Source organism: Aulonocara sp. 'chitande type north' Nkhata Bay, linkage group LG1 (genome assembly GCF_057382095.1).
Source record: "Aulonocara sp. 'chitande type north' Nkhata Bay isolate Kocher_YH1m ecotype deep benthic linkage group LG1, A_spYH_male_GT1.1, whole genome shotgun sequence".
Taxonomy (NCBI): domain Eukaryota; kingdom Metazoa; phylum Chordata; class Actinopteri; order Cichliformes; family Cichlidae; genus Aulonocara; species Aulonocara sp. 'chitande type north' Nkhata Bay.
This window is the reverse complement of record NC_141344.1, coordinates 9,291,325-9,311,942: the sequence shown is the minus strand read 5'-3', so window position 1 is coordinate 9,311,942 and position 20,618 is coordinate 9,291,325. Positions and strand designations below refer to the sequence as shown.

Sequence of the window (20,618 nt, the reverse complement as noted above, 5' to 3'; positions counted from 1 at the left end):
TTCAAAGGACTGAGCTACACACCTCTTGGAATCTGGAGCAGTACCTATCCTATGTATGCTAAGCGTCACGGTGGTGCCGCTGAAGGAAAAAAATGGACCACCAATAATCATCAAAAAACAGTTTAGACCTGGATTCAAGCTTCTTTTTCAGCTCTTTATGCTGGAGTGCTCCTCACCTTCCAGCAACATTAAACAGCCTCATTCAAAACACTACATAGCAGTAAAACATGACGCTCTGAGATGGAGCCAAGATAGAGGGTGTTGATGTGAGGTAGTGAAGCAATGCACTGCCTCTGAGTGAGGCTTCAAAGGGGATCAGTTTTCACACATGAAATAAAGATCTCAGATAATCATATAGCATAGCAAAGCTGACGTGAGACGGTCCCATTTATGGAGGGTAGGAAGATGGGGCCAATTTTTAAACCACCTACAGCCTGAGAGCCATGGCAAATTAATGTCTCTGCATTTCTCTCCAGCCAAACATGATAAATCTGTTTTTTTGTTTTTACAAAGAGACTACCAGGCTTATCGTGATATGATGAAGTAGTTTACTGAAATCACTCCAGTAGAACAGATGCTTAGGCTGTCTAAAATTTCAGAGCACTGCAGCACTCTGAACAAATGCGTAAGACACATTTCATAAGTAGTCTGCAATGCCAAAAGGAAGTCATATCTGCTCTGTTTTACAATGCAATTTTATGCCTTTGATAAGAAACTCAATGCCTTTCCAAGGGGTCACAGTAAGAAAATCTTTTGATGCTGAGCCTTTCACATGCACCCTTTCACAAAATAACTGCTATCTGGTGGATGCTTTTAATCTGAAGCACCTTACGGTACATCTGGCGTATGCTAGAAGTACTGTATAGTAAACATACTACACAGCTGACCAACACTGTTACCGGTTTAATGAGAAACAAAAACACAACAGAAGGCTTATAATCAGATTACACAATGTGAAAAAGTGTTTCCTCTCCTTCATCTCAACCACTTTGTCTGCGTTGATTTTTCACCCCCTCTACAGAAAGAGCAACACTTAAGTTGAGTGGATAACAAACCTAAAGAATAATTGAGCAATTGCAACTCCTTAAACTTTGTCGACTAAACAGGGCTAAATGTGTAATTTGACGTCTCAGAGGGAGCTTCAAAGACATACACACTCTCCGCAGACTCGGCGGCCCCATGCCTGACACCCCCTCAGTCACGGCACACCCACCTCTCTTCCTGCACCCCAGGAAGGAAATTATAGCCACAGAGTTTGGATCCATCACCAGGCAGGTTGGAGGAAGCAGCTCTATGATTAAAGTGTGCATGGTCAGCAATACACAAAGCTGGAAGGGTTTGAGGAGGCTGCACATGCCGGAGGGCTTACCGTGTTAACTCCAGTTCACAACACAGGTCATGGAGAGATTCTCCACACACAAACATACACACACACACACCAGGGTAAAAAAAATCCTTGCATATGGTGTGGCTCAGCAGACCTTGCCCTGTGTGTTGTATGTTAAATTAAACGACACGTGTCCGTGTGGTGAAAGTGCAAATTTTGCACACGTGTTGGCTTTCTCTTCAAATTCATTTGTTGTTATTGCTTTTTTGTTTTTGTTTTTTTACACCACCATCAAGGGCAGCGATTGGATGCCTTTCCTTTGTGGAGCGATAGTGCACAGCCACCAGTCATTTCTCCACGTCAGATTAACATTGCAAACACTGCTGGTCACATTACCTCACCCACATCAAAGGCTGCCTCCTGAAAGGCTCAGTGGAATATTAGCAGAGATTTACAGCCCTCATCTCTATGCTTCAGAAACATGCTGATCCAAAGTAATCTCCCTCCCCCTCTCGCTTTTTTTGTGTTCTATGTGTGAAGTTGGCCAACACTTTAATGACCCATTTACAAAACTTTTACACCTGCAAAGATAAGCTTTTACAACTCAGCCAGCCCCTCGGGCAGTAAACCCTGCGTGTTACTTGAGGTAACAACCTTGATTAGCTTTTGAAAAATATGTAACCACTGCGATTAACATGTATCACAGTGTTTATCAAAGCCACATCTTGCCAGACAGGAGGAGAGGGGGGAAGCATGGTGTCAAGATCAAGAGTCTAACGCCATGATCGCCCCTACAGCAATTTAGACAACTCATCACGTTTGTTTCGTTTCCTACAACGGGAGAAATATTGGGCTTCATCTAGGAAACTTTTCTTACTTTGTTCAAACCCTACTTGAGATATTGTAGAGTATTAAAAAATAACAGAGCCAGCTCTGCCAGGATTAGATATACTTTGCCAAAGCTGTAAACAAAACTATTAGCACGCATGCTTTACAGCAGTTACCACTCCAACATGTTAACCGTAGTCATTCTGCGTCTTCTTTTACTGAGATGTCTACAGTTGAACTTCTAGTTAACAGAGTTCATAGAGAACAGTCACAGACAGACATAAAGATTACATGTGAACAGAAAGCAAGGTTTTTATTTAAACTTTTTCTTTGGGAGTCAAGAGAGTTAAATGGGATATGAGCAAGAGGTTAATCCTTATAACATGTTCTCAACCAGCCAGTGAACTGCATTTTGGGAATGTAAATTCTCAAGTGAAAGCTACAGTTTGGAAGAGAATGGAGACGGCCTGTCGCTTGGCCTTGATTTACAGGTGGTTCCCGACTGCCAAAAGTAACAAATCACAACATTATGGCCCTCTGAATTCAGAGCCAAGCCCAGTTCCAAAGAATAGGGAAAAGAGAATAGGAGCAGATTAAAAGAGAAGAGAGGGTGTCTTACACAAAATGACACACCTCATCTCCAAAAGCGTATGTGGTTAGATATCTCATGAAATTTGTTCCATTTTGAACCTTTCTTGGCAAAAAGGGCAGAGCAGTTCTTCTGGGGTTATCGAGTGCATGCATGCACTATGGTTGGGTAATTTGCCAAATATATTGGCACAACTACTTCCAAGGTGTAAAGAAGAGGTCAAAACTTCAGCAGCATTTGTATAAAGAACAATTTCATTGCTAGGCTGAAGCAGCTTCTGAGTATATGGGCATTGGCATAGGTCATCATCTGGTGGAGGTTTTTCTTGTTTTGTTTTATTTTGTTTTATTTACTGATCTGACTTAAGAGCTGCACTAGAGCTAAGAGTTGTAAACTGACAGAGATTCTCATCATGTAAGACTGGCAAATCTAGTGATGTAAAGATCTGTATGATCCAGGTTAAGTACGGTGGAGGAAAGCACCAATGTGAAGGTGTTTCTGTGTCCATCACATTTGTAACTAACACGTTATTTCAGAGACCATTCTAGGTTAGCTAGTTTACTTTTAGTAGCTCTCCAGGAGAACCAGGCTGTGCATTTTAACAGAATATGGTATTTGCCAAATGTGTCAGTCATTACTGCAAAATAGGATGGATTATATATTTAAGACAAATGCTTGGAAACACTCTTGCTTCCGTGTCTGAGTGCAAGACTCAATGTGTTACATTGTGTCTAGAGGGTTTTAGTAATTAGTCAAAGCTCTCTTTGAGGAGAGACAGTCCTTCAGTCGTCTGGGTGGCTTCAGACGCCAGTCTCAAGTACTGCAAAGTGTGGGAGGAAAAGGGTTTTAGTCAAGAAGTCTACCTCGAGGGCAGCAAGACAGTGACAGGCACTTCAGCCTTTTACCAAAGACAAATGAGAAGATCCACCCCAGTAACTTCACATGCCAGTGGCTACAGTTTAAAGTTTTTGCTCCAAAATAGCATAAAATGCATGATGATGATGTTTCCACAATGTTTTAAAATCTTACATTTTCTGAACAAAATCATAATTTGTATGTAAGTTTGTAATGTTTTAAGAAAGGACTCTTTTTGAGCAATTTTTCATTATTGGATATACTACATGTCAGATTAAAAGCTGGCACACACCAAATATTTCATCTACTAAGCTAGTTTTGTAAGGTCTCTTTTAGGTCTGCCTTCTGGGCTCATTCCAGCCACCATACACAAGAAAACAACCTGTAGATTAAATGCCATAAAATCAGATCTTTGTAATCAAGTTCCCCCAAATGACAGTTGCTGGTGCATTTATTCAAAGCCAAATACTAAACCTTGTCACTGTAATAAACAGTGGGACTCCGCGTGGTAGGTGGCAGTTATGAAAACCTCTAACATGTGCATGCTGACCAGATGGGACTGACCTCAACACCAAGGTGGCCAAATTCTTCCTTTCTGCCTGTGCACACTCATGCCCATGCACTCACACACACATGAACGCGCAGCATGTTTGGAGCAGCCATCTTGCCAGCCACAAGCCACCACCTCAAAACATCGCTCACATCTGACCTTTTAACTGTGGACTTATAATCTCTGTAATTACAGAGAGTGTTTCAACTTAGCAAGTAAACATAGCAGCAGAAATAGACACTTCAACTACTATATACAAGCGCGCTGGTGCCAGAGGCACGTTTCTATTCATAGCTGACTGGAATTAGTGGCTTGTGTCACTGCTCACCATAATGAACTTGCAGTGGAGTAGTTACACAATTGCAAACTGCTTCCACATTTTACTAACATTGTTCATATTAAAGCGTAGATAAAATTAAAAATAAAATTCCTAATGGTTTAATAGACCAGCTGCATTGTGTCAGAATCGTAATTGCCATAAATAGCATACAGGAAGCATTAACATCCTTTATGAACAATGACAATGAGAAGATCAGAGTAATATACACAAATGTAGGTTTCAATTTAGACAGAAGGGGATTTAATTTAATGTTGTTTGAATTGGGTTCCAAATATAAAGTTGTCTAAATGAAGAGGAAATATTTGATGGTAAAAAACAGGACACTTTAACACTCTAAATACACGCCTATGGTAATAAGACTTGCACATCATCTCTCATAAACCCACAGCCAAACCTATATTTACATTTCAGACCATGTTGTAAGTCTAAAGAGCTTGAAAATTAGACTGCAGTCCCTAAAGACGTACAAATCCTACATTTAAGAATTTTTTTACATGTGAGTGGGACATTTCTGTTGCTATGAAAAAGTTAAGCGAAGAAGTTGTGAGTTTGAAAGACAGGGTAAATGGCTCTTTGGGGAGCAGAGGGCTGATCTTCTCCATTCAGTGCCTACAGGGTGAGGTCCTCCTTGGATTGTGGCACCTGTGGAGAATAAACACACCGGGGGTGGACAGCTTTCCTTTCAGCAGGGTTGATCTTCTGTTTAACTTTCCTTCCACTAAAAACATCCCCTAACAGACAATCCAGACCTCCTCCATCCCTGGCGCCACAGGAAAAGTTGAGGAGCCCTGGAACCTCTGTCAGTAAGAGGCACAATGCTCTCCCACCTCTGTTTACCTAAACCCACTTCCTCCATTCCCTCCACCTCAGGTGGCCTTAGAGCCCTGGTCACCAAAGAGCACAAACACAAGGAGGATAAATACACCAGCAGGGTTCAAGGAAGCTGTGAACTCCATCAGTGGCATTTCCCTAGGTCCAGTTTGTAAGACAAAGATGCGGAAGAGAATCACACTGAGACTATTAGCTGTGATAAATAGATTCACATAACAGGATAAACACATGGATAGTGCGTGTATGTATATCAGTGAGTGCTTCTGCGTTTCATGGTCCACAAGTGTGCATGTTCACTACACACTCATGAGAGCTTGATCGCAGTTTTATGCAGATGTTAATCTTGTCTTATATGAGAGTCAGTTTGAGTGCTCAGTCAAATTATTCAGCACTTACTGCATGGGCCACAGCGCAACCCGCAGGGGAACCCGATAAACAAACAACAGAGAATTATTCAGGGTTTAAACACTTAAACACCCACTTCAGCTGAGCCTTTTAAGTGGGTGATTAAATTGAGCACTGAGCTCCCACAGAAACCCCAGGACCACCGCAGGGTCCCCAGTCACCTAGAGTTTTCTCCCAGACCCATGCACACAACGCCGCCTATCCCGGAAGTATGAAAGTCTAGTTTTGCATTCGCTTTACGCAAGAAAAACATGGAAAAATAACTACAACATATCAGACCACAGCTTTCTCTTCCTCTCAATTTTCAAAATTTTGCAATTGGCTCCGAGAAACTTCTAGCTATCTACATGTTTTACATTTTATTACTCTTATTTATAACTTCATGTTTCTTGTCAAAAATGTAAAAAGCAAAACATTTATAAGTTTAGCATGTCCCATGCAGAAACACATCAAAAAAGATAATGACGTCAGTTAAAGAAACTCTGTAATTAGAGTCGCACCATCCATACTGTTTACTACTTATCAGCCATTTCAATCCACAGGGAGACTAAAGAGGAGAACATCCTCTATCCATTCTTTCGAGTCGTGAAATAAATGCCACCCTCAAGTGCGGAACAAAACTCTCCAGCCAGAAAGACACTTTGATCAACAGCTATCCGTTGCTCCGTACTGAGCATATATTTGGGAAAACAAAGCACAATCTCAGCTGCTAATCCCCTGAGATTCAGAGCACATTCCCGTGGAAGCCTTTGATCTGTGAAGTGCATCCGGACAGCTGACTCCAGACACACTGCACACTTACATGCACACGCTTGAACAGATATGCACATACATGAGCATTTCACTCTGGCTAATGACATGTTAATAATTTTATGTCTACTGAGACCTACAGTGACAGTTCCTTCACAAAGAATATGTTAAAGACTTCTACGTCTTAATAAATTCCGTTGTAGGTATAATATGGTGAAATATATGGAAATTGATTCATTAGATTTAATAAAAAAGAAACACAAGTAACCCTGATCAAGTGTCTAAATGCTACTAGAGCTCAATCTTACACAAAACCTCAACATTCTTTGACATAAAGAAGACACCATTCACAACAGCTGAGAGTTATCCACTCTGCTTTGTCACACAGGAGAAACTCTTCCAGCTTTCAGGAATCTTTTTGACATATGATGCCTGATGTGACATTAAAGCCACGTCCACTTCCTTGAACCTCCCAGTCCCCCAGCTACGCTGATGTCAGCCCAAGACTTCTACAGCATCTTCTCATGGGAAAATAAGAAGAAAATCGCCAAGCCCCTCCATGGCCAGGTGGTACCCCTCCTCCCAAAGGCCAGTGCTTTTCTTCTCTTTAGAGTGTGGCTCCAAACTTTTCTCCCAGCCTCTTCAAAGAGCAACAACAGGCCCTTGGTCCCTTGGGAGCACAGAGGGGGTAGAGCCCAATGGGAGAGGGGCATACGTCACACAGCACGCACAAGAGGGCAGCGGTGGGAAAAGAAAACGCACAGGGAGAAAACAGAAAGAAGGAGAGAAAGAGGAAGAGGAGTCTGCATTTGAAAGGTGCTTTCAGCTTCTAGACAAGGGCCCTTGCTTTGTGAAAACGACAAGGAAAGAAAAAGCACAACAGCAGAAGCGAAAAACGAAAAATGAAGGGGGCGCAAAACCTGCCATGTCTTTTATCAGACTTGGAGGCTGAGGGAATGCGTTTAAAAGCTTTAGGCCTATTTCCAAAAAAACCTTTCTACTTTCAAAAAAACAAAACAAAAACAAATCAAAGACCTAGCAACCAACTGTGAGACAGGAGGAGTTGGGGCCAGAAGTTCCACTGTGATTCACTTCTGAGTTGCATTTGTCGACTGATGTACCTTTGCTTTTTTTCTGCGCTCCTCACAAACTGATGAAAGTTCAGCTGAAGAAAAAAACTAATCCAGGCTTTGGAGAGTGGTAGCTTGGCAAGACTGGACATGGAGGGGGTTTTTTCTATACAGAGGGTAGGGCTTTAGGGTGGAGTGGCCATCAGTGTCACTAAAAACACCCCCCAGCGTGGCCCACTTCAAATGCAGCCTCGTTTCATCAGCCGCAACTGACACAAGGCCACAGGGTGAGCGCAACAAACAGATGGAGGATAGGAAGGGAGAAAGGAGGAGAAGGGAGAAGCAAAAGAGGGGGAAGGGGATTTCAGAATTGAAAGGGAAAACTTATGAAGAAGGCAAGTGACAAGTGGCACTCAGTTCCAAATGAGGTAAGCTCAGAAAGTAGTCACCAGAAACTTGAACTTCCAAGTCCAAAAGTCGTGAAAATCTTCAATCCCTATCAATGTCTCTGTCAGCAAAGAATTTTACAGGCTGCACATAACATATCAGATTTATTGGTACGTGCAGACACCATGCTGTGCACTCGGGCTAAAGTGTGCCAAGGCTCACATGACCTGGATCTCGTGTGTTGAGGACCAACGGGTCCACCTGCCCACACCACTCACTCACTGTCTGCCAAGCTCCCGCAACCTTACATCTGACAACACAAATCATGAATGGGTGTAGAGCCTGCGTGGAATCATCATTAAGTCTTCAAGTGCTTTCAAGTACAAGCCTTAGTGTGTCCGTGTGTGCTCGAACACAATTTCAATCTAAAACCATTAAATGAAGAAAAACTGCCAATGTGAGGCACTCTACTGAACAATGACCACTTTAAAATCTGCAGTGTTCTGATGGGGAATATGGTTTGAAAAAAAAAATGGTTCAAAAGAATTCCAAGCGTGGACTCCCCACTGTTGACACCCGACCCACATTCTGCCGGACCCTGTTTCAGCATGGAGAGGGGGCTTAAAGAATAATGGGTATAAATAACTATCTCACCAGGTATTCTACGCAATATGGACAACTTTTAAAGCAAAGAGAGTAGACTTGTATTTTCGCACAAAAGATTAGCTCCCATTTTTGTTTTATTGTATTTTAAGCTTAAAGCACCGCAGGGCCAGCCTCTTAAACTTCTTCTCACACATCATTAAGTCTTTCAATTTAGTTAAAATGATATGGTAAGCATTCTCTTTAATAGAGGCAAACCTACTTCATTTTAACAACGACTCATGATCACTAAGATAATGCATTATTTATGGAGTCAATGAAACAGGTTTGGAATGACCTCCACTCATGGAATTATTCCGTAAATCCACTGGAAAGGTTGAGACTTGGTATGGTTTGTGTAACTCTTCTTAACAATACTGGGAAGAAAAGCAACACACGGTGCTTATGCCACACAACCCAAACATAAAACGTATGACTATGCAGTTATATAAGACTGTAGGGAAATTACGGAAAGCTATTTCACATCACGACACAGCTTGTAAACCACGTTGCTTCTGATTAATGATTAGGTTAATGTGAATGTTTATTCAAAGGCGACATTCGACCGCTCCCTTATTCACAAGGGGTTTCCGCATGCGGGTAGCTTGGCATATTTTTACGCCAAATGCCCTTCCTGACGCAACTCCCGCGGGATTTGTGTTTCTTCCCGGGATCAAACTGAGTATCTTTTGCTTATTAGGCAAATGTGTAACTCAGTACACTACAGAGCATGAGGGATTGCAAAGTCTTGTCTTTATAAAAATGTAAACTATGCTTCATGCCCTGGCACAGAATGGGGAAAAAAACATAAATGCTTTAAACTTTAATAATCATTACAGATTTAGAATCCACTTTATAATCACAAAACAAAAGAGAAAAGTGCTCAAATAAATATTGATGTGGAAACAACTTTTCTTCTTTTATTCATTTTCCTTCTGAGTTATAAAATAAGCTATTAGACACCGAGACTTGAATTATTTATACAAGCTGAACTCTAAATTGTTCAAAAACATCCAACCCTTTTGGCGGGGGCCTCATCCATCCTGAGCCAAAACTTCACACATGACTGTTGCTGGGAAAAGCAGCATGTGAATATGTCGAGGAAAAAAGTAACGAATGTTTGTTTTTGCAGTAACAATTTATGGTAATTGCATGATAATAATGTGGTTTTAAATGCTTAAATTGCCCGAAGCATATGAACCCCGCTGAACATATAAACAGCTAAATAAATGGAATGGATTTTTGCAGCAGCAGCAGCTACATGCTCTGAAAAAGAAACATGGGATTCAGATTGTTTTTTCTCCATAAAACCCCTCTTCAAAATACATCCCAGTGCCTGCTGTGAGTGTGATCCTGTTACCATATGATAAAGTTTGCTGCAGCTCTGGGCACATGTCAGGATGAACAATTTTTCATGTAGATGCCAAGCTCCCTACACTTTATTCTACAGCTCCGCTTACCAAATCTACCAAAGAACTCTTGCACCAGCAGACAAAACAACAGCGGATTTTATCTTTGGCTTTGGTGGGAATCAGCAGACCTTTTTGTTGCCTTACACTTTCTCGGGTTGTATGCCAATGACTTCTCATACTAGTGGTTCATTAAGGAATTATAATCTGCATGTGTATTTCTGTCTCACTTGTGTTATTTACAGTTCAAAAGCATGGGCATAACATGGTTTCAGCTTGCTGCATGAAAATGATGCCACGGAGCTGCATGTCGCTGATGATAGGATTCTAGTCTTTAAGAACACTGAACACTAAAGGATCTGTCGAGTATTTTAAAAAGGAAAATCATGCCATGCAATAACACAACAGAATATTACAGTAGGTGTGATATATCCTGGATTGTGGGATGCATTTAATAAATTGATGTATTTCTTCTCAAACTGTCTGGATTGTGAGTGGAGGGACTGATTTTCCTTTTCTTTTCTTTTTTCTTTTGGGGGGGGGGGGGGTTGTTGTTGTTGTTTTTTAAATTCTTGATGGGCTCCAATTCCTCAAACATGCTGCCTTTGAGGAAGGCATGGCAAACCAAAGAGGCTTAACGCTCCTCTGAAGCAATTCCAAAGGATTTCCCCGCTTGACAACAGCACCGTGTTTACGGCAATGCCAAAATACAAAACAAGCATGACCTCCAACATTTCTCTCTCCAGCCCTTACGATCCACACTTGTCACCGGACTGTCACACTGAGCTGCTTTCAAGGCTTGATCTATTGTTACCTGAAAAATAATCCCTCAATCAAGTGCATACGGCTGCGCATTTGTGAGCTCAACGGTCTTATTTTGCTCACAGGGAAAACAAAAGTAAGATTGCGATTGGTTTACTTTAATTACCTTTTATCCCGTCATGAGCGACATTTAACTCACCGTGAACAGCCACTGTTAAAAGTTTATCCACCAAAGAGTCAAAAAAGACTGACAACACTTGAGGTTAAATGTAGCTTCGCGTGCTATCGTAGAAGTGGCATTAAAAAATATGAAATAAAATGTTTTTTTAAAAACTGCTTAAGGTGTGAAACATGTACGAGGAGACACGCAATACTTGAGTTACAAGACAAACTTTACAAATAAAAGAAGTCGTGGAGCAAAACTTCATTGTGAATATCCGAGTGTACGTATACAGTCACACTCACCCGTGCAGTTAACCCGCAGTTATTCTTGTGGTGACAGTCCTGTTGCTCGAGGCGCGAGCTCGTGCAGTAGTATTTCTGCTTCACGAGCCAGTCATCGATTCCCTTCCTCGCCAAACAGGCATTCACTACAAAACTGTCGCCTGAAACACAAAAGCAGCAGTATTAGCAGTGAGTACAAACCGTTTTCTTCCTCTCTCTCTCTAGTGTGTTCACACTACAAGCGCGTTAACCTTCAAAGACTCTCGGGGTCTTCGTGCTGCAATAAACTGAGGCTGATACGGACTCTGGAAACTGCTCCGCTGTTCACAAACTGACCGAAATGCTCAGAAAATGTTTGAGTGCATCATGTAGGGGAATAAGTGCGCTTACCTTCTGGACTCTCCCGCGGTTTACAAATAGCAGCTTTTGAGAAGGAGATAGAAAAAGAAAAAGAAAGACAAGAGACAATCAATGTGTAACTCGAAAGTATCGCAACACCCAGCAACTACAGCTGTGATTTTTCTCTCGGGAATAAGACGTCTTACCATGTTTCGAGTGCAGTTTACCCATTTCTATGCATCGAGTTGGAGTTGAAAACCATCAGATGAATATAATCCAAAGAAGGAATAACAAAAAAATAGAGACGCGCTATCCAGACAGAGGAGCGTCCGTGGAGACCGAGAGCAGACTGCGCTCAGAACAGGACCATAAAACCAAGGAGCCAAACGAGCCTTTGATCCAGAGCGCCGCCACTGACGACACGCGCGATAGACAATAGGCTGTGCGACTTCCTTACACCGATTTCAGATTAAAGCACAAGCGACTGGCGATAGCTCAAGTAAAAATGGACCGAGAGAAGGGCATGTCATTCTGACTTTGAAAATAGCAAATATTTACAATGCGGCACACTCTTAGAGTCTTAAAGACGTAGAGCCAGAAACCAAACCTAATCTGGTTACAGGTGCACCACGGGTTAAAACACACACACACACACACACACACACACACACACACACACACACACACACACACACACACACACATACAACAGAACCCCTCAGTGACCCATGTTCGTGCTTTACAATGCTTTTATTATGAAAATTACATCTCAGGTTTTCCGGAGCGTCGTGACATTTTCTGTCTGCCTTTACGCTCCCGTTCGGCTCTGGCTTTCAAGCGCGCGCGAGGTGACGCCAAAACATTCATTTCTCTGTTTCATTTTTGCCAGTTGGGGTCTGGTGGCATCCTAAATGATCCCAAACCAGCGACCTCAGCTGTTATTTCAAATCCAAGCGTGTATGAAACGTCTGTTTGTTGTGGGTTTTTTGTTTGTTTGCTTGCTTGCTTTTATATTAAAATGAAATACAAATAAGCAAAACATAAAATAGATTCACTGGCAAGCTGTGAAACATTTCCCTCGGCTTGGGGTTTGGGTTGCTTACTCGGGCAGAATAATTTCTCTGCGTCTCACATCGCAAAGTATGTAAAATCTTTTCTTTTTTTTCATTATTTTGATTGAATTACCTTTGACGAAGCGTGCAATCATTAAATACACATTCTCTTTGTATTCTCTTTTGACCTCTGACTACTTTTTCACTTTTTATCAACATTATCCTCTCAGAACGGCTTCCCAGGGGTAAAAGTCATTTCATACGGGGCTCCGTGGTCAGTGCCCGCCTGTCTTTTTGGGGTCTCTAATATGAAAATAAGGGTCTTAGTGGACTGAGGCAGCAGATGAAAGCGGGCTAAGATTCTTTTGATGTCTTCAGATATAAGACAGAAGCCACTGTGCCATTTCATGCCAGGCTGCCAGTAGCTCAGTGTGAACGTAATATAACGCACAGTGGGCATCATCTTTTGAGAAAACACTGCAAAGTCGATACTCTAATCATCACCAGTGAAAGACTGAGCTTGAACAGGAATTGAATATTAGATTTATTTATTTATTTTTTGGCACCAATTTTAGCAGCATTACAATTAGTGCTCAATCACAGTGTTCTTTTGGTCTGAAACACATCAAATCCAACCTGATCCATTATGTGAAGTGGAATTTTTTTAGAGTGTTTGGTTCAAGAAATAGATAAAAGAAATCTTTTCCTATCACTTGTACAACATTTTCTTCCTCAGATTCTTGTATGATTTAATCTCAAAGAACTCACACTGTACAAAAAACTAATTAAAGTATTAAGTTCTCAATTCAGTCAAACCATTATGTCCTTTTTGATTTGAATTAATCCGATCAGTCATGTGTCCTTTATTTGGTGTAGCTAGGTTTTATGAACAAATGTTTCACCTGACACTTCACATCACATTTAAACACATATTATAAATAACAGGAGGATTTGAATCATAAGTTTTCTGAGGACTGTCACCTGAACGCAGGTCGTGAGAATTGCATAAAAGGTAATGTTTCATGTGCGTTTTCAATCAAACAGCAAAATGCTGGCATGGTTTTCCTAGAGCTGGATGTCTAAATTTAGTCTTCTTTTGTCGTTTCTGTGTCATGGAAATTTTTTCCTCTCCCTTTAAATCTTAAAACAGAAGTCTTTGTTCAATTTTAGGACAATTTTAATATTTGATGTCCTTGGATGCAAATCCATGTTGTTACAGTGCTGCTAATCACTCCTATACTATCACTGGGTCCTGCTGTCAAGAAGTCAACACTGTGTTTTTATGTTTACATATTGCCTTTACCCGTGTGCCTCCAGCATACAGGCTGCCAGTAGAGCTGGGCGATATATCGAGTTTTTAAAACATATCGATATATTTTTATACGAGATATAAGATGTGACAATATCCTTTATATCGATATAGTCTATGTTACGTTATAATTATAGTTGTGGAGCCGCAAGTTTGCCTCTCTTTCGTCCACTTTTGTCTCTACACAACGTTACTCCGCCTCGCCTTCACTGAAGACAACTCCCCCTCCTACCCCATCGCTTCACGTGCAGGCAGCGACAAGACGGACACGGCAAATCTCCGTTAACGAGTTACTGCGCATCTCCCCATGCGTGGGGCTGGACGGCGTCAACGTGCTAACGAGCTAAACATGCTAACGAGCTAACCGCGCTAACGAGCTAACAGCGCTAACCCTAAAATCCTTTCATTCTCTCAAAAGTTGATAGCGTGCCTTATGTATGAATTCTAGTTGTGCTTGATGGCCGCGAACCGATTTTATGTAGTACACGGCGCTCAGCAATCTGTCAAAAATGTTTGAGTACGACTTTGGTAAGCTAAGGAGCTGCACCGCTTGATAGATTGTCGGCGCATTACGGCTACCGAAGAGCTTCGCGGAGTGATATGTACTGTGCATCAACGTAATATTACCGTATTGTGTGTGTATAAGGACCATAAATGGCACCTGTAAGAGACGTGGTTATGAAGCGGATTTCAAACTCCAGGCTATCAGTCACACAGTAAAACTTGGGAACAGAGCAGCTGTGAAATCTGTCTGTCTTTGTTATTACGCTCAGCGTCTTTTAGTTTACATTTTGACTGCACAATTGTGAGCTCTTTGTTTAGCACAAAAACAACCTTGTTTTCTTTTATTTATGGAGCATTATTATTTAATGAATGCTCATAATTTAATTTTGAGTAATTTTTCATGTACATCTGTGCTGTATGTTAATAAAAGTGCCTGTGTGACATCTGGGACACAGCTTTGACTTAGAACTCTCTTTTTGTTCTTACTTTATGGCTTAAAAAAATATATATCGAGATATATATCTTATATCGCCATCCAGCTAAAAAATATCGAGATATGAATTTTGGGTCATATCGCCCAGCCCTAGCTGCCAGTATGTGAAGCACACATGCTGGCAGCCTACAGACTGTTGTTTATTTGTTTAAATTAGAAGCCAAGCTGATTTTCATTTTTGTGCATATTTTATGTGATCTTTATCCCACTGTATTCACCTGAGGACTATTCCCATTTAAAAAGCACAGTTGTTGATAGCGTTACATTTTTGAGAAAGGGCCTCAAAAAACTTGCTTGTAAAATGCAAAATGTAATGAAGCTTTCAAATGCTCAGCATTGCCGATTTACAGTTTTAGAAAGCCACCTGCGATTCCATCTGTCACAAATTTCACAAAAGTTTTGATACTTTTGTGGCAATCTCCACTCCCACTGAAACATACAGACGTGATCAGACTAGATGTTTTGTATGGTTTAAATATACCGGAGACGAATATCAGCCACATATTCTACATTCACAGGTTTAACTTTCACTGAAGTCTAACCAGCATGGGAGTTTAAGAAGTTATAACTTGTGTAGTTAAGCAGGTAATAACCACCTCTGCCTGGAGGAGAGTTGTTAATATCAAAACTCTAATCCTGCCTCAGACCCGATTTTTAAGGAAGGACACATCTTTCAGGATGTGGCTGTACAGTAGACACATGTCCTTAGGCTGGTCCACATGCACAATGTTTTCCGCATCATGACTCCATCGTCACGTGTTGTACTAAGAGGAATCAGACTCCCCTTTGAACTAGTCTGCCACAGACACAGATGAACGTGTTATTATAGCAACTCGTCTGAATTCGGTGGAAAAGAAGGCCTGTCCCTCTGACACACTTCCTGTCCTTTGAAGAGGCCAACGGAGAGATGGCTTTGCAGGCCCTATTTCCTAGCTTTCCCTTTGATGCCTGTGAGAGAGGAGGAGGTGGAGGGGGGGTTTAGAGCCATCTCCTGAACGTGAACCCCCAAACCTCCAATCAATCCCCATTATCAGGGGTACAGTTTATTTTTTGCCTGACACACAATCAAATCAGAGAATAAATGGAGTAAATATTTCGCTTCTATTGAGGCATTTGTCAAATGGAGTTGAAATCAGTCCCTTGATTATTGCTCTGTTTTTCCATTATAGCAAAAAAATGCTTCATAAGAACAAAGCTAAATTCTCTAGACACCTGTCTGATTGATGTAAGTATTTATTTGCCTAGGGGAGCACCTACCTTGGTGGTCAGCTCTGGCTCATTCCATCATAAAACTGGGCATTCTCCAAGGAAACAAGCATAATGGGGGGTATTGAGGCAGCTAAATTCAGGGGCATCTAATGGTTTGTCTGTGTTTATGTCCTTGTAACAATGTTAGGGGCCTGATGCCTGGAGAGAGCGCTGGAGGGAATGCTGCCTGGTGGTGAAGAGGGGGATGTGAAGCATATAGAGGGAGAGAAGAGCAGCTGCTGGCCGCTTAAAGCTCAAACATGTGACTGTTGCCTTTATCTTGAGGAACAAAAGGGCGTGGATGTTGTAAAGGGCAGAAGACAATCGAGACTGAAGTACAGTGTTGATTCCTGCAGTGGTGGTGACTCAGCCCATTGTAGTGGCTCAGCATGCGATGTGTCAGGCAAAGGGTCTGCAGGGGGGGAACGACAGCCTGGCATGTGTTCGCCTTTCTGCATGGTGGAAGTAATGGAAATAACCTGGATTCTGAATATTTCTAGACTCTTTGGTGTCAGTTGGTCTTTGAGGCAAGTAGAGTAAAAGTGTGTTAAATCACATGAAGCTACACACTGCAACACTGTGCAACAAGTTTCTTTAAGAGCTTGGAAATAAGCACTGAAAAGAAAAATAAAAGATAACAAATTCCCTGCATTTGAAATTATGAAGACCCCCCCAAAAAACACATTTACTATTAAAACCACGGGTTGTGTACATGTTAATGGGAACATTTGTAGTTTATATATAGATTATCCAAAATATTGGAAGACTTAAAGCAACACTCCTAGTCTTGGTTTGGTCCTAACTAGTTTTGTTACAGCAGCATAAAATGTACAAAATGCAAAAAATAAGTATTGGGTAGTCCATCCATCCATCCATTCGCTTCCGCTTATCCTTTTCAGGGTCACGGGGGGCGCTGGAGCCTATCCCAGCTGTCATAGGGCGAGAGGCGGGGTACACCCTGGACAGGTTGCCAGTCTGTCGCAGGGCCAACACACAGGGACAGACAACCATTTGCACTCACATTCATTCAAACATTCACACCTAGTGACAATTTGGATTAATCAATTAACCTATCCCCACAAGCTGCATGTCTTTGGACGGTGGGAGGAAGCCGGAGTACCCGGAGGGAACCCACGCAAACACGGGGAGAACATGCAAACTCCACACAGAAAGACCCCGGCCTGATGGTGGAATTGAACTCAGGACCTTCTTGCTGTGCGGCAACAGTGCTAACCACCGTGCCACCGTGCTGCCTAGTATTGGGTAGTGAAACAATAAATTTGAAAAAGTGCATGTTGCAGACAGCACATTCTAATACTAAGACTGCTGATCCTGTACTTAACATTATTGGTTTGTAGTGTAAAGTAGGGGAATCCTTATCATCCCGCTTAAAAATTCCTTTTTATCTTAACAGCAGCACATAAAACACCTCTAACGGGGCCTGAAGCTCGCTGACATTTCTTTTTAGTAAAATGTGTCTACATAAAGCGAGCAATGAAGAGAGCAAGTGGCGTGCAAAGCAACACACAGAAACGGACCTTTTTTTTAGGAGCACCGCTGAATGACTACTAATTCTTCTGATGTCAAAAAGTCTCCAAATTTAGGCCAATATAATCAATACTTTCTGCTTCTGTACTTCTCTTTACTATCTGTACTAGACACTGGCTGCTTTTTTGAAGCGGTGGGGGTGTAGCCCCATCCAGAACGAGGACACAATTAGTGTATTCAGCCGAAAACAGTGGGGTTCCCCCTTTGATGTGGGGATCAAATGAAGGAGCTGTGTGTTTTTGTCCAAAATGACAGGCTTGCCAGGTTTACTAATGGGTAGCTAATAGAAAGAGAGGTTTATGATGCTCATTAATTACACAGTCTGTCATGTGTTGGAAAGCTAGAATAGAGGAGACGGGGAAAAGAGAAAGAGAGTCGGGTGCAACAGAGGAAGCAAAAGGAAGAGAGTGGGGGTAGTAGTCGTGGAAAGCAGGCTGGGTGTACCCTGAAAGGGGGAAAATATAAATGAATGGAGTGAAAGAGCAAGGGTACGGAGAAGATCTCCTAAAAGATCCATACAAAACCTGTCTTGATGGAAAGCAAGGAGAAGATGAAGAAGAAGAAAAAGAAAGGAACAGGAGGAGATAAAATAATCCGTTCCTAAAGATAAGAGCAGCCACCAAGACAGGAGCTTCAAAGAGCAGGAGACACTCTCATGGGAGCGTGCCATAAACCTTTTCCTCATCTTCAGAGGAAAATTCAGTCCCTGATCCAAACACGCCCAAGCTCTCAGCACCCACCACTCTGCAGGTGTCCAAGGCCCGGCGACTCCTGGGGTGGCACGCACACTTCCAAGCAACTCTGCCTTTGAACTCCTTGGACTCATGTCGAGTGGTGATGGTGATCTGCACATAAGGTGCAAATGTGAATAGTTAATGAAGAGAGAAGAAAAAAAATCAGAGCCTGTCACTTCCACCACAGGAGAGGCTAGTGATCTCTGCTATCAGCTTCAACCAGCACAACTCCTTTGAACCCTCTGGAGACACAGTTTGTCATCTCAAGCTGATCCACTAACAAAAGCCTTGCCAACAGTAACCTATCCGTAGAGACATAAGCCCCTTTTCCATTAATACCTCCTCAGATCAACTCGCCACGGATCGCCACTACTCGACTAAGAACAACTGGTTTTACATTACAATCCTGTACCACTTAACCTGTGTGGTTGTCGTCATAGCAATGCGTTTGAGCGTCCGACGATGTAAATAATATGTGACACAAGCGCTAAAAAAGATGGACGTCGAGGCAAGAATATACCTGCTGCCCGTCTGTGGCTTTTCAGCAGACCCTCGTTGCCAGATTTTAATTTTCGTGAACGAGACGCTGTCATGACTCATCGAATGACGAGCAGGATACGCATTGATCCAAGAAGGTAGTAATGGAAAAGGGGCTAAAGTGGAGGTGTGACTTGTGGGACGTTGCTAGCAGTTGTCACGGTAAGTTTAGGTTAAATGAGGCTGTCCTTATGACTGAGCCCAGCCATTGAACTGTGAGAAACCAAGCAGCTCTTGTCCACGTAGGGCTGGGCACCAGTGGGGCCACTCAGTCAGACAAGGTTTATTTAGCTAAGCTCGAAGTCTCCCACACATAGAGGCTTGTGGTGCTATGGAATTCATTATCCTGGGCTGTTAACAGGCCATTGGTGTTTTGAAAAGTTTCAGCAGCCTTTGAAATTGCTCTCTCTGCTTGGGTTCAATCATGGAAGCCACGATCAAATTGCACTGACTGTTATATCATCTTCAAAGCATTCAACTCAAGAACTGAGGTCCACACAGGTAAACAGTTGTAGGATAATACCCAAATATTTAGCAGCACTTTCTCCCATGGTTTGGCACAGTGAAGCTCTTTCTGCAGAAAGACTTCCTGTCCACAGGCTTTCACACTGAGATCCCCTATCCAACCACTGCAACTCAGTGTTCTAAATTCTGCAAATACGAACTGAGTCACTGTAATACAAGTGTTGAAAACACACAGTCTGACAAACAAAATACTGACTCCTGCTGAGAGAAGCAGTAACGGCACCAGAAGTCATTAAATTTGCACATTAGTACCGTGTTGTGAAACACAGGAGCAAACACAGGTCCTTTTAATAAATTAAGGTAATCCACACAGCTGTAGGAACCATCAAAGTCAATCAATTCGACCATTTTGTCGTTCACCTGTGTATTCCATTGTAAACAATTTAAAAAGTATTAGAATTGCTGCATGGAGTTAGATTTAGTGGATGCCTATATTTTCCTAACTATATGCAGTCACACGTCATATCAGTCTCCAACCACTGAGTTGTAATTTGGATTGTTGTGCTGTGCAAACTAAACTCAAACAGTTAAACACTGTTTATCGTTGTGCAGTACATGATTGCTCTGTATTAAAAGTTTAGATGGCCTTACAGTCCAGGGTCATCTTGTCATGGTTGTCACATAGTTTTCTGCCAAACACTTACCTTGACTAATAGCCACTTTTGCACTAGAAAGCATATGTTGCACATGTACAAATACACACAAGTTAATAACTCAGGTGCTCTATTGTAGTGTATTGTATTGCAGTATTATTGTACGTATAATTGTATTTATGTCTGTTATACATGTACCTTTGGGACTGATACAAATGTTGTTGTAATCAAACTGATATTTCTCATGCTATTCATTTATGAAGCTCTATTGTTTAAACTTCTGAACTACCTCTCTTCTATTCTCATTTCAATCTTGTTAAATGCGCATGATTAATTGAATCCTTAGATATTCATGCACAAACTAAGCTTGGTAGAAATGGTTTCAGGCACTGTCTCCCTTTAAAAACTGGGGGTTGTTTTGTTTTGTTTTATCATTTTTGCATCTCTTCTGTTGCTTCTACCTGATGATTTTCTTTTCAGTGTTTAAAATCTCTCTTGTAAGGGAGAGTTTAATCTCAATAAAAACTATTTTTTGAATAATTTAAAA

At 41.7% G+C, this 20,618-nt stretch overlaps 1 protein-coding gene across 1 annotated transcript in view; it reads right to left on the bottom strand.

The window, feature by feature from the left end:
• nkd1 (NKD inhibitor of WNT signaling pathway 1) overlaps positions 1-11,917 on the bottom strand; it is a 33,207-nt gene extending 21,290 nt beyond the window's left edge. The window contains exons 1-3 of the mRNA XM_086261753.1: positions 11,735-11,917; positions 11,580-11,612; positions 11,211-11,350 (exon numbers count right to left, since the gene is read on the bottom strand). Coding sequence (XP_086117879.1) covers positions 11,211-11,350; positions 11,580-11,612; positions 11,735-11,759 — 198 coding nt within the window. The 5' untranslated portion in view covers positions 11,760-11,917. The remainder of the gene's footprint in view (positions 1-11,210; positions 11,351-11,579; positions 11,613-11,734) is intronic.
• Between the last annotated feature and the right edge of the window lie 8,701 nt (positions 11,918-20,618).